This window comes from Haliaeetus leucocephalus, unplaced genomic scaffold (genome assembly GCF_000737465.1).
Source record: "Haliaeetus leucocephalus isolate CR32 unplaced genomic scaffold, Haliaeetus_leucocephalus-4.0 Scaffold626, whole genome shotgun sequence".
NCBI classification, from domain to species: Eukaryota; Metazoa; Chordata; class Aves; order Accipitriformes; family Accipitridae; genus Haliaeetus; species Haliaeetus leucocephalus.
In genome coordinates, this window is record NW_010973062.1 from 595,064 (window position 1) to 619,849 (window position 24,786).

Consider the following 24,786-nt stretch of genomic DNA (forward strand, 5'->3'; position numbering starts at 1 on the left):
AGCTAAGGAAGAATTAAGATGGGATGAGGAAGGCAAGTTAAAGTGCAAGAAGCAAACCTAGGGTATTGATTGGGGTAAGGTATTTGTGAGGCTTATAGAGGGTATCTGCAACTGGAGAACAGAAAAAGGAGAGATTATTCCGATGGTGGGGTGAAATATGATGGCATCTTGGTCATGGCTATTTGGGAAGTGTCCTGGGTAGCTGTGGAAGGTGTCAGGGCACATCGTGGGCCGGCTGCTCCCCATGGGGCAGCAGGGCAGGGCTCCACAGCCAGGGCAGGGGCTGAGGACCCCAGGGGAGATGACATGGGGTCCTGGGCCCTGGGAAAGGTGGGGGGCAACTGGGCAGGGACAGCCAGGGCCAGGTGGTGCTTTTGAGGCCCTGATGCAGTGCGTTCCGTGAAAAAATTACCTGCGTGTTTTGTGGAATGGAGGAGGACGCCACACATGTCCTGCAAGGTGTTTTAATTTGAGAGGGCAGGGGAAAAACTGTCTTGGGAACTGAGAAATAGACTCTTCAGTAATCTTTCTCCTACAGCACTCTCAGAGTGATGCATACCAGTAATCATTCACTCTGGTGGAAAGATGCCTTGAGTAGCATGGTACAGGTATAATAATAAATCCAGCCAGATTCTCAGCTTATTTAATCTTTTCCTTCCTGCCAACTCCCTCCGCGGCACATTTTTCAATATTAATGCCTATAGTACTTCCATTTGTTCAATCTTTCCATCGTTTAGTTTACCTGAGGAATTTATTTAAATATATATTTTTGTCACAGGAAAACAGAACATTAAAAAGAAAAGAAAGGTAGGATGATGTCGTGGTTTACCCCCAGCCAGCAACTAAGCACCACGCAGCCGCTCACTCACTCCCCCCCCATCCAGTGGGATGGGGGAGAAAATCAGGAAAAGAAGTAAAACTCCTGGGTTGAGATAAGAACGATTTAATAGAACAGAAAAGAAGAGACTAATAATGATAATGATAACACTAATAAAATGACAACAGTAGTAATAAAAGGATTGAAATGTACAAATGATGCGCAGGGCAATTGCTCACCCCCCGCCGACCGACACCCAGCAAGTCCCTGAGCCACGAAATCCCTGCCCCCCACTTCCCAGTTCCTAAACTAGATGGGACGTCCCATGGTATGGAATACACTGTTGGCCAGTTTGGGTCAGGTGCCCTGGCTGGGCATGAGAAGCTGAAAAATCCTTGACTTTAGTCTAAACACTACTGAGCAACAACTGAAAACATCAGTGTTATCAACATTCTTCACACACTGAACTCAAAACATAGCACTGTACCAGCTACTAGGAAGACAGCTAACTACATCCCAGCTGAAACCAGGACAGATGAGCCACTCTCCTGTCTCCTCTGTGCCATGTCCTTCATTCCAACACACACCACTAGCTGTGATTAAGCAGTTTGAAGAGACACTGCCCCGTGTAGTTTAACAAATTTCATTTTCAAGTTTGGGTACTTCAGAGTCTTCTCCAACTAAATCTTCTTTTCTTCAAATAAAACAGTTTCTCTGAAAGGTTTATCTTCACATAACGAGTCTAGCGGGATTTTACTGAGACGGCCACACAATTAATTTATCTTCCTTTCTCCTAAACATGAAGGGAATTCAACTTAACTCTAAAGACATGTCTGTAAACTCACTGATTGTGAGTTTCATCTACTTTACACATAGATATTATTGTAATAGCGTCCTGTCTGTCTTATTTGTGGTCAACACCTAAGTCATATGCCAAGAACAGCACCATGAAGCTTTTTCACTTCTTGGGTGAATGTAACCTGAAATTTCTGTCTCATTTCTGAAGACTTTTTGTCTTCCTGTTAACTTCTTTCCCAGTACGTGAACAATAAGGTAATTACAGTTACCATAATTTTAGCACAGGGATACTTTCTTGACCATTCAACCCCCTTTCTTGACCTGTCATAATTTTCACATGGCCAAGTCTCAGGGCACGCACTATGTACCTCTGTGTGATGAGGACAGTGAAGGCTGCAGGCAGGACCTCAGCCAGGATGACCGCGATTCCCCTTGGCTCCGGCCATTCCTTTGCCAAGCAGCGTTTGACTGGGAGCCTCTGTGGATACTCAGCAGAGCAACTCAAGTGATGTCAGCCTCAGCCTGGCTGGCTCACTGTCTGCCGTAACTCAGCAGTCAGCACACCCCAGAGCCCTGTCGTTGAGCTTGAGACGTGGCACTGAAACAGGAATCATGTTTGCACTGCTTCCAGGCGGTCTGCAGCTCCGGGCAGGGTAGATACCCTCTTCCAACCCACCGGGTTCACCCAGTGAGCTCCACTCAGCCAAGCTCAGGTTTGCACTCAGAAAAACATCCACTGTCCGTTGTCTGATGTGTGGTATTAACTTTTTTGTATTTAGAAACCATTCATACTGTTGAAGCAATAGGAAGGTCACTGAACATGGAAACTGAATCAAGGACTTAGTTTTTAATACTTAGCAACTTCTGGGTGAATTTTTAATGGCATACATTAGATATTTGTTCTTTTTCTAGCAACTACATTGCAGTTTTACGCTGACTGGGACACAATTGTTTTCGTGGGAAGGAAATAAACTGTATGAAAAAGAAAAATGAACCACCATCTACCAGAACTCAAGTATAAAGCATACAAGGGCAATCTCTTTCCCCTTTCCTCTTTTATTCAGATGTTGTCAATCCTGATACTCAAAATTTAAGCACATGCCTTAGGACTTTGTGCCCCTTCAGGACTTTTCAGAGTCCTGGATGCAGCAAAACTCTAATTTCTGAAAACCAGGAAATGAAGAGTTAATCAACATACCAGCCACTCTGCAGGATGTACACAAGCTCTTCCTTAGGCTGCACTTGTCTGCAGATTGATATACTGAATGGCAAAAAGGATTAGCTGGAGCAAACCTGTGAATGTGAGGAAGGGCAATGTATATAGATGATCTCCTCTGCTTGGCCTCTGGATATCTGGTCATAAGAGTGATGCAGGATGCCTCATTTCCTCAGGCCATCACTGCTGCATCAGCAAGGCGAATTTTATCACCTTTTTGGACTGTTAGCACTCGGAGGATAAATGAAGACTGTTGATTCAGAGATGGGTGCGTAAAAGAGGATGCTAGATGGCATCACATGGCTATGGCTTACATGCTTGTAAAAATGGGCATGAGGGGTACTCTTTTGCCAAATGTCTTGAATAATTGCTTCAGAGACATGGGAAACTCCCACTTGCGAAAGAAGAATATGGAGGTGTCTGCTAGAGCAGGCAGAGGTAAGGTTGCACACATGCACACTTTAACTTCATAGTCAAAATCCTTTGAAGTGTGAAATTTGCTGACCTTGGTGTTTTGGCAGAACATAAGATAGGAATGAACACCTCCAGTGATGGCACAATACTTTGTCAATGATATTTTCCACATTTTTTAAAATCAAAGAGACGCTCCACAGAAACAAACACCTTGGAGTTATCATGTAGGTTTGAAACTCAGAGTTGAGCTGAGAAAAGAAATTGTGATAAATGATAGGTAAACCAAAAACAGCTTCAGGGAAATCAAAACTAGTTGTGAAAACAGGCTGAATTGAATGAATTGCTTCGATCAAAAAAAGAGGAGAGTTCATTAATGTTAAAATTTTCCATATATTTTCAAAACAGAATGCTTTGTTTCGGAAATAAAACAATATTTTAATGTTTGAAGCAAAGTTTTTTACTTTCATTTCAGAGCAGCATTTTAATTTAAAAATGTTCTATGCCTTAAAAAAATACAATAAATGTTTTAAAAGGGGTGTGTTTTCATAATAAATGAAATATTCAATTTCTGTCAAGACTTCCCTGTCCCAAAATCAACAGAACTGAGTTTTTATCTTAAATCAAAATACTTGAAAAACTACTGTTTGTGTTGCATTGCTCCAAATTGAAATTAGGTTTTAATTTGAATTATTTCTAGACTTTTTCTGATTCAAACACCCCACCCCACCCCACCCCCCAAAGTATCTGCTACTCAGCTAACTCTAATTGGGACTGATTCAAACACCACCACCACCATCACCCCCGAAGTATCTGCTACCCGGCTAACTCTAATTGGGACACTAAAATGTCAAGGTAAAGCATAAAATGGGGTTCCTAATATCTCGTTCCCTGTTTGACACTTCATTATACCAGAAGGTTAAGTTAGGCAGGAGATGCGTTTTGAGATGTTTGGAGTTTGTTGTTGCTACCATGGCTAGTGAGAAAAGTTGCAGACATAGTATAATTCCCCTGATTAAAATAAATTTAAGTGTAAGGAAACACTGATGTCCAATTTCCGTTTTCCAACTTCTGTCCTACATATAACACAGCCCCGTTGATAAATTAACTAGTGATATAGCTTAGTGAATACAGCAGACTCAAGGACCTGTATTACAAGATGCTTAAAATAAATAAATAAGACCAAATGGGCTATGTAAAGCATATTTATAGCAGTATGAATAGCAGGTAGTAGTTAGTATTTTCATATAGCATCTACACACAAGGCCATAGCACAGAGGGATAAATAATTCCACACCAGAAATGTACTTCTCCCATCACAGATATGACAAAGACGTACATGCAGAATTTTGTTGGGACTATACAGAGGGAACAGAGGCTAGCCTTGCCCTAAACAAGCCTGGTCCCTCACACTCCCTTTCAAGTCCATGGACGAAGATCAGCTTTTCCTAGTGTAAGTTTAGAGCATGTAAATTAAGTTCTCATGCTGAAATGCAGGTTGTAGAAGCCTTTCTGCTTCCATTTACTGCAAAAGGAGCCCAGAAAAAGGCATTTCCCTGAAGTCCTCTCCTAGGAACACTAATCCAAATGTGAAATTACCAAAAGATGTGGCTACATAAACAATAATCCCATGTTAACCAGATGTACACTACTATTTCATTTAGCTGCAACACAGCTAAGTTTCTGATGAGGATGTACATGGGCGAGAACAAAAACAAGGTCTAAGGTCTGAGAAACCTCTTACAAGCAGCCCTGAGAATAGTTATCTCTGTGTTATCATCCTCTCATGCCTCCTCCTTTATTTTCATACTAGACTGTGCATGCAACTTAATAGTCTGCTATATTGCTTCTTTTCCTGTATCGGGAAACTTTTATTTGGGCAGTTTTGGAATCGAGACTGTTAATTAAAACGTATTGCCAAGCATACCAGGGTCCTTCCAGGACCCTGTCTGTTGTCACGTCTAATCCAGGCTTCTTACTATATCATGTCTGAGAAGGTTTCTCAGTTAATAAACAGAAACTACAGATTTAACTATCTCCACCATATGACACCATATTCAGTTCACCGTCCCTACTAGAAGCAATGATTAGCTTCAAGAGTCATTCCTTGCTAATTGCTGCCATCTACTGTTACTGTATCTATTACCAGCAGTAACTGGGAGAAAATTCTTTGGCTGTCTTTTGACCAATTTCAGCATTACTGTAGTCTTTGCCATCCACTCTCACTCTAAAACTCAAGACTGCTGAAGAAACTTGTTTGTGATACCAGTCTAAGTTCGATTAATCCCTTTGAAAGCCTTTTGCATTACAGCTGTACTGCTTTGCTATTTTTTGAATTCCAAAATATAATGTTGGCTTGTCATAATAGAATCATAGAATCATACAGGTTGGAAAAGACCTTTAAGATCATCGAGTCCAACTCATGTTTTTTCAAGTCTTTTTCCTCTTCTGCATCTTGTCTGCTTCTGAAATTGCACAAGAGAATATGTGTTAAAGAACTTTTTTCTCCCAGGTTTATACTTAGTATCTAAATTATGTAAGTTTGGACATCTATGATAATGAAGAACAGTCCTTCACGGCTTATGGTCTCTTTCAAGAATTACTGTGTAATTCTGTGTACCTGGTGGCATTTCTAGCACAGAGTGACAACGATAAATGCTTTCTCCTTGAGCAGATCATTTTGTAGTGTTGGCATTACATACTGTTAGATTACTGTGTCAGCCTGAAATACTGACCTTGGCTCAGTATTTCAGGGCCAAGAACAAGGATCAACGGCTTGTCAAACATCTGCTCAAAATGATACTAGATGCTTTAATCATAATACTTTACATCTTGCTTTAAGGGATTTGATCCTTGAATCTTTATGCTTCGTATTCCAGTATGAGGTACTGAGTTTTCTTCAGATTGTTTTCTCCTAATCTTGTTATTAATAGGCCCTTATTTTCAGTTATCTTAGAGGGTTGGAGGTGTAAATTCCCTTTCATATTCATTTTATCTGGCTTTGGTCTAATACTTTTTTCCTCGGGTAAAATCAAAGGAATTCATTTACTATAACAGTGATAGCATTCTGCTCAGTTCAGTTTTAGGCTTTCATATTTTGTCTTATCCATACTGCTAGAGTTGTCATGTTCCTCCTCATGCTGACACTTTTAGAATGTTATCAATTATTTATTTCACATCTATCACTTCTTATATTATTTCAAGTTCTTATTTCTGAATATCTTCTGCAGGTCAGATTTCAAGGTGATCCCTTTGAAGCATCATCTTCCAAATGAAACATTGAAGAGGGATAACTTACTTTTCCTTTTTCAGTCTGATCTTTCAAGAAAAGCTTATAAATTATATTATCTGAGGTGAGAAGTGTAATGTGACACTACCTGTGGAATGAGAAATCTCTGTGGTTGCCAAATCAGACTTCAAGCCTCAAGTCTGTTACTTTCTCAGCAGATTTCCCCTGGCAACAAGGTTTTTTAATTGTTTTTTTTTACATTAGTGGTGTAGAACATACAATATGTCCCTAATATGAATTGTTTATCCAACAACACAAAGCAGGTAATTTCAACCTATGAACAACTAGGCAGATGCAAGATTAGTTTTTCTGTGGTAACTAAAAATACATTTTATTTTCCTTAGTAAAAAAGGTAATGAGTTCTGCAAAAATACGTGTTAGATTGCAGGCTATCTGACACAGGCTTTGCTTTCCATTTACAGATCCAATACGATACAAACTTCTAGCATGAAAATACTGATTTTTCTGCAGTCTGGTAAATTCCCTAATACTTTTTTGGCATGCCTGGAGGTCAACATACAGTTAGGGCCATGCTGACTATCTTGGCTTTGTTGCTCTGCCTCAGGGGAGAACAGGATTGTCCCCCAGGGACAGCCAAGCAGTTTTAAAACCGACTTGCCTTCCTCTGCTCTATGGCTAGGTCAGCCACAGCAATAAAGAACCAGGATCAATTTACTTGTGACTTACTGCCCCATTTTTCTACCAGGAGCAGTCCAGAGATACCGTCTTTGAAAAACGAAGGATAACGGCAACCATCGCACCCCAAAAGGTGGCCCTTTATACTGGCAAGTGTTAAACTCATTCCATTAGCCCCGACGCCAGCCGTTTCACTCCCCGGTTGGCCGTGGCCAAGCAGCCCGCCTCCTTCTCCAGGCCTGCCGGCACCTGCAGAGCACCCTCCGACGGGCTAAACTCGGGCCTGGAACAAAGCCCTCCTCACCCCAGGAGAAGCCTGGCGGCGGTAAGAAGGGGTAGGTGAAAAGACACGAGATAAAAACACAGAGGCGGATGGGCACGCTCCGGGCTTACTCTCTGCCCCGCCGCCATCTCCTGTGAGGGAACCCCGCTGTGGGCGCCGCCGTCGCCCCGCCCTCCTGCGCATGCGCGGGGGGAGGAGGGGAGAAACCCCTCCCTTTCGCGCAGGCTCAGTGACGGCAGCGGACGTGCAGCCTGACTCCCCGTCTACGTTCGGCCGAGGGGGCGGGCGGGCGGGCGCGGCCAATCAGAGGCGCCCACGACCCACCCCGGAGAAGTTGGAGCCCCCGGTCCGGGCTGTCGCCGCGGACGGGGGCGGCGGAGATGGTGTCTCCCGCGGCCTCCGCCGGCCGCTTGGGCTCCGCGCTGCCCTTCCTGCTCGTCCTTTTCGACCTGCAGTACCAGGGTGAGCGAGGGCCGGGGGAGGGACGACGCCTTGTTGCCGGCGGTTTGGGAGGGGGCGCGGGCGAGCTGCGGCCCGGCCCGGCCCAGGGTGTGTGAGGCGGTAGGGGCGGCTGCCGCGTCCCCGGCGTGGGGCAAGCGAGCCTGAGGCGGCTGGGCCCGCGGCGGTGCTTGGCCGGGGGTGGGGGGAGCCGGTAGCCGGTCGCCCTCCCTCTTTCCGGGCTCTGGGCGGCGGTGGCGGCGGTTGGGGGTGTTCGGGTGTCCGCCTGGGCCGAGGTGCCGGTGGAGAAGCGAAGCGGAGCCGGCGGGGCCGCGGGCTGCCCGCGGGGAGCCGGAGGGCCTGAGGTAGGCGCTGTGAGGGGCTGGGCTGGGCTGGCCGGGCCGGGGGAAGGCCCGGGGGCCGCCCCCGGTGGACGTCCCGGGGGGGGGGGGGGGGAGTATTTCTGGAACGGGTGTGAGGAAGAAGGCGGTAGAGGACTGCCACCTCATCAGGGCTGTCGCGAAGGGTGTGTAATGTTACGCTGCTCGTAACCTGTTTGTTTTTATCTGAGTTCTGGCCGTGCTGTTTAAGGTGGCTTGATGTGTGCTTCGTTTTCCGTGGCCTGCTGATAGGGTGCCAGCTGCTGTGAGGGCTTGGAAATACCGTCGTGTCCTCGAGTGCAACTGTGTGACAGCATTGGCCAGGTCCGTACTGGCCTTGAATTTCTCACTTCTCTATGAGTTTTGTGCAGTTGCCAAGTTCAAAGGCTTTTTTTCAGTGGTCTTCCTGTGCCACAGCCATTATTAGTGCCAGACCTACACCTTTGCTGACGCTTCTGTCAGTTGTGTTGCATTCGTTTATGGTTTTTTGTTGTGGATTTTGGTTTGTTTATTTTTTTTTTCCTCTCACCGCTAGTATTTGAAGTTCAGCAGAGAAGTTTATCTGCCCTTTGTGTGGCCTGTTTACTTTCAGAGTATGCTGTCAGCAACACCTGTATGGCCAAACTTTTATTCACAAGCTTCTGTTAAATTTATAATTCGGTTGTACAATTGTGCACGTAGTCAGAGTGTCACCTGAGGAATGTTGTTTAACTGGCAGTGGCAGACTGAAGTGGAACTGAAGCTGTCAATAGTCAGAATAAGTCCCGTAGACTTAAGACTGACCCGGGTTTGATGTTAGAAATTGAGTTGATGTGCTAAACTGATGAATACTTCAGCTGGCTGAGTGGCAGCAGGAACATACTGTGGCAAAGATGCTCTGTAGTATAAGGCTACATACTGTGGTGTTGAACTCCTTTTGGGGATGTGTATTCTGGTAGTGTTAGAGGAAAAATAACAATTGTGGTCAAAGTATACTACTTTTTCCCAAAGACTGTGGCAGTGATGTTCCTGCTGAGGATTTTTTGTTTGGATTTGCCAACCTATTTCAAGTATATGGTTTAATGGCTGTGTGGACAAAGCCACATTTCGTCATTTGGGATATATTTTCTTAACTTCAATTAATAAAGATGTACAGTATAGTAACAGACTGAGAAGTGATGGTTCTGGATCTTACTTACTGAACTTACAAATGTTTTAGTTCATGAGTTAATTTTCCAGAGTACGTAGTTAGGGAATTTAGGGGGGTTACGTTAAGTATCTGGGTTTGGTTTTTTTCCCCAATATTACTCGTCTTTGAACTCAAGGGTGTTCATATTCACATTTAAATTTGCATCTTGCTGTCTTGATAATAGAAGTCTACCTTGTGCCATCTGATTCATGAGTCAGTGGAACAGTGGCCTGTATTAACTTTGTATCTTACAGTTGATATCTATGAATACTAATTTATATCTGGCTGGTAAACAAGTTCAGTAAAAAGGTTTTTGAATACTTGGTGATGTGGCAGGTTGCAGTTCAGCCCTTACTGTTGTGTTTCCTGAATTCCTCCTCTTCAAATACCCCGACTTGCACTGAATAAGCTCCCATTTGACACAAATCACCTCTTGGGAAGATTCATCCTTCATGGCTGTTTGTCCACACTAACTGCAACAAAAAGAGGCAACTGAGAGGGTAGAGGAGTATTGTTCCTCTTCCCCCTCTCCTTCCTAGTAGTAAAAGAACGGAAATGTAATAAGGGAAAGATGATATGGGCTTTGAGCATACAGAGCTCAGTTTGTTACTGTCAGACCGCTAGCCTTAAGTGTTTCTCTTGCCCCTATCCCCCACACCCTATGTTTCTGTCCTGAGTTTGAGAGGTTGTGGTGTTGGTTTTTTTTTTTCCCCTCAAATAGCAAAGGATACTTGGGGAGGTGGGAGTGGCTTTTTGGTTTGCCAGTCTTAGCTATATTTACTAACTTTCTTTGCAAACGGAGGGTGTAAAAACTTGATGGGTGGAAGGTACACATGGCGCAACTGGGTGCTCTGAGGCTCCTTGTGAGCCTTTTCTTATTGCTCCTGAAACTGTGGTTGCTTGTCCACTTCTTGCTTTGTTCAGTCTTGTCCTTGAAAAACATACTTGCAAACACACATAAAAACAAAGCCCAAACCTGTTTAAAAATAACAGCAAACTTAAGATTTGTTGTGCTAAACACGGGGTCATTCTGATCAAAGAACACCCCAAAAGCAGGATGTCGCACTCGCATGACAAGACAATCATCAACCTCTTTTATGTGTTTAAAAAAAAAAAAGTTTAGATCATTGTAATTAAGATTAGCAACATGCATGTTTCTTTTTTGTCTTTGAAACAATTCTGTTTCTGCTACACGGTTGGAACTAATTCTGTTTATTTTCATAGTTCTGTTACCCAGCTTGGTGTCAAGATTTAAAAAAAAAAAAGTAGGTGGAAATTCTACAGGGGATAAAGAGGAGTGTGTAGGCAAATGTAAAATAACTGTTTTCAAGTTGGAGGCTTTTCTTAAGCTTTTTACACTGTGGATGTGACTGATTATATGAGGATAGAGTTGAAGTTTGTATACTTAGGTACCCACATGTTAGCACTAGTTATTCTAATAAAACAAAAATCCTATGAGGAAGTTATAATTTATTTGAAGTGAGTGTATTTAACTGGAAAAACAGGTTAGCTGCACCTGCTTATCTTTCACATGCCTTCTGCCTGACTTCCTTTGAGTTGTCAGGGCTGGTACCAATTCTTACCTGGGAGTAGTTTGGGTTTGGTTGGGTGGTTTTGGTTTTTCTGTTGTTGTGTTTTGGGTTTGGTTTTTTTTTTTTCTTTCCCTCCTCCCCTCTTGCATTAGTGCCAGGGCTACAGACTCTGAATTTATCCAGAATATCTGAGTTGATTTGACAGCTGGGGCTCTTGTGTGTGGTTGTTTAAGGTCCTTGGTGAACAGATAACAATTAGGCAGCCTTTAGAAATAATATTAAAATTAAAATACTTGGAGGTTTTAAAAATAAACAGTATGCTTGCATACCTCTTGCATAAATTTATTTTCTTGCTGGAGCATACAAAGCTACTTCAGGTGTAGTGCTGGGCCCTTGATATCCAGCTCACTAATGACTGTCTGTCTGTTGGAAAGAGCTCTGTGGGGTTGGTTTGTTTTTTCCTCCGGTTGAACTTGAGCCCTTATGTTCGTTCCCAGACCAAAGAGTGAATAGATATCCAAATAGGTTACAGAGAATTTGAGTCCTTAGACTCCAGTGCCTATGTTAACAGTTTTCACATGTCTACTGTGGGGTGGTTTATTTAGAGCAATTGTTTGCCTACAGCCAGAAAATGAATAAGCAATAGATTTATATGAACAAACAGCCCAACTATCAGGTCAGCATGCAGTGTTCCTGAGTAGTTACGGTAAATGTCACTTTGCATCATGGTTACACTGGCTGCTTCTGGAGATTCTTACATCAGTTCATGATGTTCAGCAACTTTCAGAGCCAAGTTTTAATGTATGTCTAGTGTAATTAGTCTTGTTCTGCAGGGTACCTATAGTCCTTCACAGTTTGCCTTATTTCTTTATCCGTGTTGCTCCTGCTTTTATTACTTACCTGTTTACTATTAATGGTCACCTTTTTCACTTCCTTTATTATCTTAAGTATTTTCCTTGAAAAAGATGGCTTTCCTGCCTAAAGTATTATGTAGCTGTAAAACTGTACTGAACATAATGTGTATGAAAGACACTGAATTGTGTAGGTACTTCTTATTGTGAAAAATCTGTTCTTGGAGGTATCCTGGTGTGCCTAATTGTGAAACAAGGACGCTTCTTCAGATGCTTTAGACTCTGAAAATTGAAGGCCATGTTTAGGTGGATGGAAGGTTCATCGAAGAGTAATTTACCGCCCGCTTCCAGGATATCACTCCAAACTGACAAGTTTTGAAAGATTTCAGATACTCATATGTGTGGTGAGACAGGAGGGATGAAGCTTAAGAATTTTTTCTTTGTTTTAGCTCATGTTAAATACTTCAGTCTGTTTGTGGTTTGATACCTCATTTGTTGCTAGTATACTTCCAAAGCGAGGGAAATTTGTAGTGCGTTTGTTTTCCAGTTTTGTTTTGGTTTTCTTGTTGTGTTGGTGGTTTTTTTTTTCCCTCCAGTGTTGCTTTGTCAGTTTAGAGGACATTGGACTACTTGGTGATCAAAGCTTTAAGCTAAAGAAGCAGCAAAATGGCAAAGAAGAATGTCCATTTTTCTGAAAATTGGACATTCACATAAAAGCTACCTTGAAGTAGAATACTGTGTGTGAAAAAATTACTGTCAATAAATAATTCTCCACTATCAATAGCACTATTTATATTATGTATATTTTATATTGTGTGTGTATATATAAAATAATATATAATCTATATCAATTAGAGCTATACATACCTAGAATGGATTTTAAAATGCATTGTTTCATAAGATCCCCACATTGACTACATGTTAAGTAATTACTATCTTAGCTTCATCTATTTAAACAAACAAAAAAAATACTGACTGGAGATTTGGGGCTTATTTTAAAGTCACTTCCATTAATTAAAAAAAGGAATTTGTTTACTGTCATTGTTCTGAAACAAATTATTGAATTGAAGCCCTTGAATCCATTTTGCTGAATTCTTATCAATCTTTTAGTAGATGGAGCTTTTTCCAGTCGATACAGAGGGCATTTTGTTCATTTTAGTGTCGACAGCTCAATGATTTTCTTATAATGTGGAATTAAAAGAATTATGAACTGTATTAAGGAGTAGGAAAGGAAAATTAAATTAAGATCCAGGTGGTAAGAGCTCCTAGTTCTAAAATCTTGGTGATCAGAAATTACTGTTCTTTCATTACAAATACTTTGTTGTTTAATCACCTTTCAGTGTGAGATTTTTTTGATATTTTTTCGTTCAGTCTGTGTAGTGTAACATTTTTATTCAGACTCTAAGAAAGGACTTCAAAGTGCTGCTGCATTTTTGTATTTAAGATTAATTCAAGTGCCTATCTGAATTAGCTCGATACAAAACCTGAGTGAAAGAAATTGATTCCTACTAGTTGTAGTTCATTGTTTTCTAATGTAATGTATTTATTCAGGATTTTAATATATTGCTGTGCTTAAACTTATATATAGAGTATGCTCTTAGTAAAAGAAAACTGTTTATAGTCTGAAAGTTTTAATAGTCATAAGCTGGTAAGTTGTAGTAAAGTTCTGTCCTAATTTGAAGAATGTTGGAAGCAGTACTAATGAAAAAACCTCTGTGCCTGAGTTGATGTATGTACAGCATGTACTTGCACTCAGCTACTTACTTCTCAACAATAGTCTTTCCCTGTTGGTTGACCAGCAGCAATTTATTAGCTTTAAACTAAAACTGGCGCTTCAAAAAACATACCAGTTTAGTAAGATGTCCATACTACCGGTTAAATGAAAAGGGAGTGAGAATTTTAATCGTTCGTATCAAAACTTGTGCTCTGGAAACAGTTTGCCTTGGAAATGATGAGACAAAAGTGCAGTAGATGAGAAGCCAACCTCTGAGGTAGCTAACAGTTCTCAGTTGAGTCCTAAGTTATCAGTAGCGTCATGAAATTTAACTTAAAGTCTTTTTATATTTGCTGTATATGCATTGTAAGTGTTTTTCCAGATTCTTTTGAAATTGAAAGCCCATACAGAAATGTTGTGAAACTGTTTTTATAGTTGATGTATAAAGCTTGATGTGCAAAAGTATGTTACTGAATGTATAGACAGGCATAGAAATGCATATTTGGTGCCTTCTTGGAATGCGGTGCTTTAGTGTTTATTTACTTTGACATCCTTTTTGGGACAGGGAAGATGCGCTATGTGTTTACTAGGCTGCAGGTTGGTTTAGTATGCGAGGATCTGACTTCTGCCTCTACATCATTAACTGTTTTATGTATTGTATTATCACTATATGCATTTGGTGTAATCAAACTGGTCATTCAAAACCTTGATCTTTTTGTTTTTCTTTAAGGAGCTGAATGTGGAATAAATGCAGAAGTAGATAAACAACTTGAAATGGGAAAGAAGTTATTGGCTGCTGGACAGCTAGCAGATGCTTTGTCTCACTTTCATGCAGCTATAGGTATGTATCTCATGAAAGTGACTCTTGCACTGAAATACCTTTGGGTGTGGGGTTTTTTTGTCCTACTATTTGCTTATTAAGTGTCTTGCTTTCTTGCAAATTGCATTCCATGTGTCACAGAAGTTGGGGCACCTTTATGCAGCAGTTTGGACAGGAGCCAACAGAGATGTAGTAGAATATTTATGTTTTGGTAAAAGAAACTGTTAAATTAACTATATGATACATGAACACTACGTCACTGCTGCTCTGCAAGCTAGCTGTGTGAAAGCAATTATAATTGACTGTGGTATTGTTTGATGAGGTATTCCATGTATCTAATCCCATCGAGATTAGGTTTCATCTTTATGAGATTTTTCAAAGTATGTCTTTGAAAGGTTGAGTTTATCCATGCTTTCTTCTCTTCAGCACTGTAACAATTTCAACATTTAAAATAGTCCTTTTTTTTTTTTTTTTTTTAATCTTGAAGTGGGTGATAACCTCAGTGAAACTGATGCTACAAGTTTGAGATACTGAACTGGTAGTGAAGAGTGTATTAACTGTCCCTCTCATACTGAACTAGTGAGTGAGTTCTTGTTTTGGTGTTCTGCATTTTCAACAAACTGAGGAGTTAAATGTTTGTTCCTATAAATTTTAAAACAACTTTGCCTGTTAAGATCTGTTAATTGAAGTGTAGAGGCAGACAGCACCAGTGAAGAGCAGTGTTCACTAACACTACAGTTTCTCAATTGCATGGGTTTTTTTTAAGTTGTTGGACTTTGTTATAAAGTGTACAAGTGCATCGTTTTCTCTGTGAGAAGAATAATACCAAGGTGTTACACATTAATGAGTCATACTGTAGAGACTTTTCTATTTATGCCTTGGTCTAATAGTGATATGTAAATGAAGTATCTGCTGATTCTGAGTTACTGATATTTTCTGTGAGTTCTCTAAGATCAACTTCCCTTATTAAAGGGAGTGGAGGGGGGAACTTCCTCTTTTTCTGTGATATGGAAGCTCCTCATTCCACCAAGAGGCGGTTTGTTACTCCTTTTGCCTTGTGTGTCACTGCCAAAGCATTCCTGTGGGATCTGAGCAGGGTTAGTGTTACAACGTGGTTTATTCCTTTATCATTGGTTGGCAAGCTTTAACTTGGATTTGGTGAAAAGTCCAGTTCAGTCTGTTGCCGTGCAAATGCTGGTGGTGGTGCAAAAGTGGCAGCAGTGTGAGGTGGGATGAGCAGTGAGGTGCCTGGATAGGGTGAAACCCTCAGCTTTGCCAGCAGTCCTCGAGCAGCTGGTATAACTACGGTGTTGTGACCTTAATGGGATTCTTAGCTGTATGTTGATTTGAGCCTGATTGCCTAAACTTTGATCAGACTTCTCTTTCTTCTTTGTATTTTGACTTTTTGGAAAGATTTTAAGCATGATTTGCCTACTGTGTTTGTAGATGAGGGGAGAAGGAATTTTTCTAATCCTTTTTTGCCTGTACTGCATCATTGTAGACTGTGAGGTAAATAGATCTTTTTGTCTTGTCTCAGCCAGCCTATTTTTCTTTTCTTGCAAACATCTAAAATACAAGAAAGCTTCTGTCCATTTTCTTTCTCTTCAGTTAAATTTTCAACTCTTTCTTCAATCCTGTCAAGTTGATGGCTTATGCCTTCTCTCTGGGTAAATGTCAATTGCTGTTCATTACTGTTACTGGGGAACTGAGACAAAACTGTATTCTGACTGTCAGAAAGATCATAATCTGGTGCTGGAATGTGCTTTCTGGGTTAGCTCTTTCCCGTCTTTCATCCTTTGTTAATTAATAAAGTTCCTTAATTTCAGCTATTGATTTGTGCCTACTCCACCCATCTAGTTGTATGCAGTAGGACTTAATACTTCCTTTTTTTTTAAAGGCAGTAACATTTGAGTTTACTTGATGTCCATAATGCTGACATACAAGGTGGCATGCAGCATGGGAGTAGTATTAAATTTCAGTGCTGGACATTAGCATTTCCACAGCCAAGACACTGTAGAGGAAGAGTGCAGATGCATTTTCCAGTGAGAACTGAACTAGTGTTTTGGTAATGGAGGTGGCCAGCTATGAAGCTCGGTTACTGACCATATGATTTTGGCAATGCTATTTGTTCCATTTATTTTAAAGTTCAACTTTAACCTCAAATAAGGTGAGGAAGATAAATACTTATTTTGTTCCTCAGGTACAGATATTCTTCTCTACAAATCCTGGACTGATGATTTTCTTTTTTTAATACCACAGTAAAAAATTTCCTTATCTTCTACTGCATGTGGTTGTTTAGGTGGTCTAAGTTACCTTTCCTTGAGAGGTCACAGTAAATGTCACATGTTTCTTTGAAATACTGCATAGAGAAGAATATCAAGAAAATTCTTCTTGGTTTCAGAGACTGATGTTTGCCTCCTGTAAGGGTGTACATACATGCGGTAACCTAGAGAGTGTTAAAATTGCCGTGTCTTGGAAGTTTGTCCAGCAGATAACATGGAATGTGTGGGCCTTGAAGTTAGCCTTCAGGTTTTGATAACGTACATGCATTGTCTGCCGTTGAGAGGGGGTGTTGGTGCCCACTTTAGTATTAAAGAAAGAAGTTGCTGTTATTTTAATGGACGATGTAAAGGGTTTATACGTCTGTGACGGCATTGGACTAACATACTGGTCATTTTGGGATTATTTGCTTGCATCCTGTATGATGGACAGGGGCTGGGATGGAGAATGATGAATTAACATGCTTTCAAATGTAGGCCTGCAGTTGGAGATAAAGCGTTAGTACGTACTGGCTGTTCTCCTGTACAAAGCTGAAAAATGTGTACATCTTTCACCTTCAGTACTCTTTAATTATTTGGCATTTACTGTGTTACTGTAATCTTTATTGTTAAATAATTAAACTGCATAGAAAATACTGCTTGGATAATGTTACAAATGTTATGCTTTATTGATACGTACCATTTTTTCCAGTGGCTTAGAAGTCAGATAATATATTTTTAGTCATTACAGTTTTGCTGTACCCAAAGTTTCAGTTGCTTTGAGATAGTATTCTGATTACTGTTCGTTCACTTACAGAGGGAGACTCTGATAACTACATTGCTTATTACAGAAGAGCCACAGTGTACTTAGCCATGGGCAAATCTAAAGCAGCAATTCGTGATTTAAGTAGAGTGGTTGAATTAAAGCAGGACTTCACATCAGTAAGTATTACTGGAATTGAAAATTGTTCAAGCATAAAAAACCCCCTGCTTTGAAGAAGGTTATTTTTTCAGATTTTGCTAAACAGAAATAGAAAATACATTATCATTCAAAAGGCTTTATATAGGATAAAAGAATAGCAGTGATGTATGTGCTTGAATTTGCAACTATGCTGAGTACAGCCTAGCCAGTTATTCTAACAACTAATAGTAGTTTTAAGTTCATGTTCCTTGTGGATTTCTGCTAAACACTTTCCTTCTGTCACTTGTGATTATTCTTCTCTCAGTCACTAAGGCTATGCCCTCTGCCGGGGGATAGGGGGTGGGGAGAGAGCTCACAGATGCCTCTGTTTTTCTTCTGTCTTAATCAGCATTTGATTTGAGGCATCTCTTCTCCACAAGAACTGTCCTAATCTCACTGCCTTCCTATGGGATTGTTGCAAGTTCTGATTTACTTAGCCCTTTCTCACTTCTGGATACTGTATATGGAGACTGTCTCAGTAGCTGGAGACTGATGCTGGAGTCCTCTCCATCTGATTCTCTTGTCTCCCTTTTCAATGGGCAGCGGCATGTCCTGTACAGCTTACAATGAAGGAGCAAATGTTAAATTCATTGTTGTATGAAAATACTCATATTAATCAAAATCTTCTAAGTCATTAACTTGTCTTTTTACATAGCTTCTATTATTCTGAAAGTTTAGTGGAAGAATTAAGTGTGGGAATTGTTTATTGTTTATTATTTCTGCAGATTTCTTAAAATCTATAAGCAGTTATAATCAGGAAAGTGTTGTAAGGTAAACATTTGCTTTGTTTTGTGCAGCTCTTCAAATGAGTTCTTTCCATGAGTTGCAGCTGCTCATAAAAACTGTGGCTGCTTTTTGTCCCACAGTTCTGGTGCAGAGTGATCCGTTACCATCAAAGAGGCCTCGTAAGAACATTGTCAAATTGAGAAGACAAAGAATGGGTGTTGTGATCTCTGTTTCAGCTTGTTATCTGTAGTAAAATGAAACTTTTTTTTTCCTGCTAAAGGAAACTGAAGCTTATGTTCATACTTGGCTGAATTCCAATTTATAAATGAAAATAAATTATCTCATGTTTCATTTCAGGCAAGATTACAGAGAGGACACTTATTGCTCAAGCAAGGAAAATTTGATGAAGCAGAGGATGACTTCAAAAATGTGGTAAGTTGAACTACATCACTGCTTTTAAGGTTGAGTTCTGAGCCAAGGTCTCATTGCAGCTCTGATGCTGTAGAGCATATGTATATGTATGCCTGAGTTTGTCTTTCCTGTTCTTTAAAGGTATTGTAGCTAAGCTACCTTGGATGAATAAATGACTGATAAAGTTGCAATGCAGTGATGAAGATGAAATCAGAAGGTGTTGCTGATGTGCACAGCACTTTAAAGTCTCTTTTTTTTGTGTGTGCGTGCCTGGCACTTCATGATCTCTGCTTGATGACACCTATACTAGGGATCAGTCTTCATTCAGAAAGAAAGGATAAGTGACATGGGACTCAAAGTACATAATTGAATCCTGCTTTACATCACTATATTTGGGTCACCCTGGGAAATCACTAGGGGCTTCATGGATCAACCTTTGAAGGTTCCTCTTTCTCTTCACTAATTGCAGAAGGATCCTGCACTCTAAATTTAGTCACTGGGCTGTTAAAATCAATTAATTTCAGTGGCATGCATCTGCATGTTTTCTTACCTGTTGAGGAGTTCTCCATCTTTCATGAATATGTTGACAGTACTTTCTTTCCATGATCAGGTAGTGCCCAGAGTTCCCATACAAACACAGTTAGATATTACCCACCTAAAACTCACTCGGGTTGGTTTTTTTTTATGGGTATTTTGTGTGTTTTGGCCTTAGACTGCAAAAATAAGCTGATCTAACCCCAGAACAAAGTTCCTCAGAGAATATGTGAAACTCGCTTCTCTCTCTGTTGCACAAAACTTCTGTAAGCATGAGAATAAATGATTCATTCTTATTCTTGCTTCTTTTCAAGAGTTGCTAGTTTGAACAGCTTGCATTTCCCTTATGCCAAAACCCCCAGAATTTGCAAGTGTAACTGTTGCTGTCTTGTTGGCTTTCTTGGAGGAGTGTGATGGAAAAGCAGTTCTGCGTTGCAGATTACAGATGTTTCATGGAAATCTTACTAGCGAGTATGTATGACAAAACCAGAGCAGTTACACTGTATACTCTGCGGGGCAGCTGGGAGGAATGACTCTTGCAGGAATAAATGCACGAGGCAGTCTTTGTGTTTGTAGCAAAGCTGCAGTAGCTTATTCTGAAATTCACATAGCCATGGCTCCTCCGGCTATTGCTGCTTCCTCAGTGAGTTTTAGGTGTGTGTGGTCTGCAGTTGCACATCTGATTGCAGTGCAGTCCTGCTGTTTGCAAATGTGGGAGAATGTCGTTCAGCTCTGATTGACTGAGGACATAGTTGCTGCAATGGCAAGTACATGATGTCAGTGTTGATTCTGAGTTTGTGTATGCATCTTTTGGCAGTTACCGTTTCTTGGAGTACTGCTTAATACTGCATATGGTAATGCTTCTCCAGCCAATTGTCAAGTAGCTTGCCTTTTTTTGAAACCAGCTGAAAAAAACGAGATTGCTGCCTTTGGTCAGTCAAATAGTTTCAGTCTTCAGTCAAGTTTTAAGTCTGAAGTAGAACAGAGCTTCTTCTCAGAAGGTGACTTAAGATACCATATTGGTCCTCAATCTTACTTCCAGTTTCCTTGGTTCTGTGAACAATATTGCCTATGTATTTAGGGAATATGGCAAGCAGTCTGTTTTGAAAAGCACAATTTTCAGTTAAGGAGAGTGTATTCAAGCAAAATAAGCCAATATTAAAGTAATCATTTGTAATGGATTAATTTATTCATATGGGGGAGGGGGTTAAGTTATCCTACATACCTTGAATCTTTTAAGTAGAACACATGTTTCTTTGAGAGATTTCCCTTGTTTTCTTCTGAATCTTTCAGATAGTCAGTCTGATTATCGTACCAGTTCTTTGTGTGTACACTAAAATATCTAGTGTACTCTGGCAGTATGTTTGCATTTAAATAGGAAATTGCATTTAATCTCAAGGTGAGAGGAAGTTTGAGTCACAATACTGTGAAATGTATTAACGTTCTGTGTTTCTTTGGGGTATTTTTATAAGTGAGAAGGGAGGAGAGAAGGAGGAAGGCTGTTAGAGATTGAATAGCTTTCTAAATGATTTCAAGACTTTTACATCCAGACCTTATCTTTGCTACCAAAAGTGATAGGGGCAAGGTAAATAGTAGCCACTAGGAAGCTTTGATTCGTATTTTAAGTCAGTAGTCAAGAAGCCAAAAGGAGTAAGTTGTACTTTGAAATGAAAGTTCCTTCTACTACTAGGGCAGAGATGGCACAAAGAAATGCAAGTGGGATCTCAATAGCTTTTAGGCTAGAATTTAGTTGTGGACTTGGATACCTAAAATAGTGTGTTTTACATGTGAACAGAGTATGTAATCTATTATTCTGCTCTTCAGCTGAGTAAATGTAGGTCAGGATCTGAACAGCCCTCTAGCCTCTCACTTGGCTAGGTTGGATATCAGTGAACTAGAATGCTCTCGTTCTGGGTAAGCATGTAGCACATCAGCAAACTTTGGTGTCCATATCTGGAGCTTAATTGTAGAAGAACTTGGGCCATCCTGCGTTAGTAGTGCATAGGCTCTGATCTGCAAACAGTCACTAAGTCGGTAGGCATGTAGCAGCCTCGTCATATGTTTGAGGTGGCAGAAGTTGAGTATCATGGAAAGATGGGGTGGAAATGCTGTATTTAAAAAACCAAAACAAGCCTCCACCCCATCCATCCCCCTTCACTGAGACGGAAGTCTTAATTGGAAGAAAAATAATCCACTTCCTTTAGTGTGCAGGGTTTCAGGATGTTACCTAGAATAGGTGGTCCTGAGGATGTCGTATGCTTACAGAAGTGAATTGCAGGGTGGTAAATGTAGAGAGTTTTTTACCTTCAGCGTTAAGTTTTTTTCCTGAGGAAATAGTTGTGCGGATGAGATGGGCTTTCTTGTTTGAAGTAGATTGTATGCCCTTGAATGACAGTAGATGTGTTACCACTTGTGTGATTTCACACAAGAGTTTGTTTGTTTGGGTCAGGTGTTGACTTCAAGGGAGTAGATCAGATTTTAAAATATTCCCCACTTTTGAGTTGGAGAAACCAGGTCAGGGTGTGGAAGCTAAGGAGAGTAATTTTACTCGGACTACTCAAGGACAGACATGTAGGAGTGAGAAGGTTTGTAATTCCCTGTGTGATGCTTGCATTAAGAGTCAGTGTCACCAGTGTTTTTTTCCATGCCTACCAGAACTGCAAGGTGACTGATGTAATGAGCTGCCTGTAAAATGCTGATTTCTCCCAGTATATAGTCTGTTGAATCCCAGTGGAGAGTCTGAAAATCCTTTTTTTTTTTCCTTCCCATTCCTCCTCTCGGAGTCATGCTCGTTGAAAGGTATTTCAGCAGTTTAGGACATGCAGTCATTTTTGAGGGAGAGAAAGAGTAAGAAAACTTCAGCCTGTCTAAATGGAGGGGAGGATCACAGGTAAATTTTCCCACCTTGTAACAGCAGCAGTTTTGTATAGAGCTTAAAAGAATCATTGAAACTATTCTGTACATATAATAGTAAAACTATCCTTTAGTCTATACTTATGGGGAAAAAAAAGGGTTTTCTTACCCTTAGATTCTTTCTACATGGTTTTATAGTATGTGGGAAAAGTTTCATGAGCACCCTAAACCTCTTTAGAGTTATGTGATTGCTAAGCGGAGTAGTTTCTCTGTTTGGGTGTCTCTACCCCCCTGTGGCATATCAGTACTGGCTGTCTTGTGAGGCAGTGACAGTGTGAGAGCAGGCAGTGGGAATACCTGACTGGAAAGGATGGGAGTACACCTTTCACGAGCAGAGCCTCTTGAGACCCCAGCCTTCATATGTTATTTTTAGATTGCCTCCCCTGTTTTTTTTTTTTCCCCTACTCTGTACTTCCCTGTTGGCTGAAATTAATCATGAGGTTTGGATAGAGGGTGTGATTCAGACTTAGGCCTTGACACGTTAAGCAATACTACATTTCTAGAAACCTCTCCTTTTGGTCAACAGATGCACCAAACTGATGACATTCCTTACAGGGGCCAGATTTTTTTTCTGTCTAGCAGTACAGAATCACAACTCATTAATCTTTAGAAGCTCTTTAGCTTTTTCCTTTGCAACTCAGCTACCAGTTTGGGAATCTAGGACCTAGAGAGTAATAAAACTTTCAACAGGTGTCAGCAGAGGGGTCTAATTCTTGTGTTCAGAGTGCCCAGGATGGAACTGGGATTAAGCACAAGTCCTTAGGTGACTTCAGAAAGTCATTGCTCACGGTATATGTATGAATAGTATTTATTTCTCTGCTCCAACTTTGGTTGAGTGTTCATATGCTTTAATATCAGGTTCCTTCTGTTTTGGTTAGTAGTTTCTGAGTAACAGGAGTCAACAGGACAGATCTGTGGGCACACCAACACTCACTAAGGCTAAGGCTTCAATCCATGAAAGCCCTGGAATATTTATTTTACCTTTAAGCATGTGATTTTTAGTGAAAATAAAAGGAATATTGGTATACTTTGGTTGATGGAAGGCCTTCTGAAAAGGTGACAAAAGCAATGCAAGTCCTGGCAGCCTATTGTATATGCCTTGTAATATTGTCTGTGACCCTGCCTGTGTCCTAGAGAAAATGACAAGCATTTGAGTTGCTGAATTCCGTAGAAGGCACAAAAATAGAACAGAACTTCTGCCTAGTCTGTTGGGAAGTGTGGAATGGACCAAGCTGTCATATTTTATTTTTTTAAATCTCTTTTCTTTTTTTTTTTTTAAACTTACTGTAATGTTCACAGTTGCAGTTTGTTGCAATAAATACTGTAAATTGAGGTGTCCTAAACATGCAATTCTGTCTTCCTTGGAAACATAAAACACTTAAAAACTGGAAAGTGAAGGTGCTGCTTCCAGCTCCACTAGGTGTCAGCCAAGACCAAGTGACTGAGCACTGTACATCTGCAAATTGTGTTCTAATCGAGAGAAGCCCTCGGCTGTTGCAAAATACACTGGACAATAGTTTTCCATGGTTGGTTGGTATGTGTAGTAATACTATTTTGGGTGTATGTGGAGGAGACCATCTTATGGCACTGTAAGTTAACCGGATTTGAGTAAGTTACTAGGCAATCTTGGGTTGGGTATTTGAAGCTCTCTTAACTAGATCAAAGTAACATTAAATTGTTTCCATATACATTCCTCTGTGGTACTGTGTTCATCTGTAGCTTCCTGGGTAAAGAATAAAAGTTATTTAAATATTTCCTTGCTTTTTTCCTTCCAACGTAGCTGTGTTACGTAATATATTGCTCTGCCAGTGCAGAGGTTTCCTTTGTGCACTGTTCTTGAGTGAGTGGATGTCTTGATCTTAGATAACACAAACCATGGAGGTTCTTTCAGTTCCCCTCAGAATGTTTTTCACAAGCCTAATCGATTTCTTTTCATTGTGTATTTACCAGTTTGAAAAGCAAGAAAATAAAACAGCTTTGGCATGTGTAGATGTATGCCAATGCTAGTGGCACTGGACCACTGTAAGCAAGGTACAGAAACAGCGTGTCTGTAACATTTTGGGGTTTTAACAATTTTTTTTTTTAACAACAGTATTTAAGAGTTTTTCAAGTTGATAGTGTCTGTTTATTACACGTACTAAGATACACAGACAATTAATCTGTAGCATTTGAGTATCTTTAATCTGTACTCTTTGAGAGTATGGATTTTGAGTTGGGTTTTTTTCTCAAGGTGATTGTAACTACTCTTCATTAGAATTGCTGTACTAAATGCCCAACTTCTGTGTATTGTTAGCAGGCCATTGCAAAGGAAGATGTAGGACTACGTGGCTGCAAAGTTATTTACAGTAACAAAGCCATTCCCGTATTAGGTGCACTGTTAGGTGCAGGTTTGGCGGGGATGTTGGTAGTGAATGAAAGCTGCTGTTAGCAGATGGCTAGCTCTCGTTGCTGCAACTTAAACTGCAACTAATTTAATGTTCTAATCCAAATGAAGTAAACCTCAAAGACAGCAAAGGATACTGTGCTGAGAATATGTTCGCCGGTAGCAGTGTGCTTGTCCAGCAGAACTTAGCGGAGCATGGCTTCTGACTTTCTGCTTTGAGGCCATTGATGAAACATGTAGAGGAGTG

The 24,786-nt window shown here is 40.5% G+C and overlaps 1 protein-coding gene across 1 annotated transcript in view; it reads left to right on the top strand.

The window, feature by feature from the left end:
• Positions 1 to 7,808: 7,808 nt before the first annotated feature.
• The window catches only part of DNAJC3 (DnaJ (Hsp40) homolog, subfamily C, member 3), a 33,996-nt gene continuing 17,018 nt past the window's right edge, over positions 7,809 to 24,786 (top strand). The window contains exons 1-4 of the mRNA XM_010578280.1: positions 7,809 to 7,912; positions 14,264 to 14,374; positions 17,429 to 17,553; positions 18,656 to 18,730. Coding sequence (XP_010576582.1) covers positions 7,831 to 7,912; positions 14,264 to 14,374; positions 17,429 to 17,553; positions 18,656 to 18,730 — 393 coding nt within the window. The 5' untranslated portion in view covers positions 7,809 to 7,830. The remainder of the gene's footprint in view (positions 7,913 to 14,263; positions 14,375 to 17,428; positions 17,554 to 18,655; positions 18,731 to 24,786) is intronic.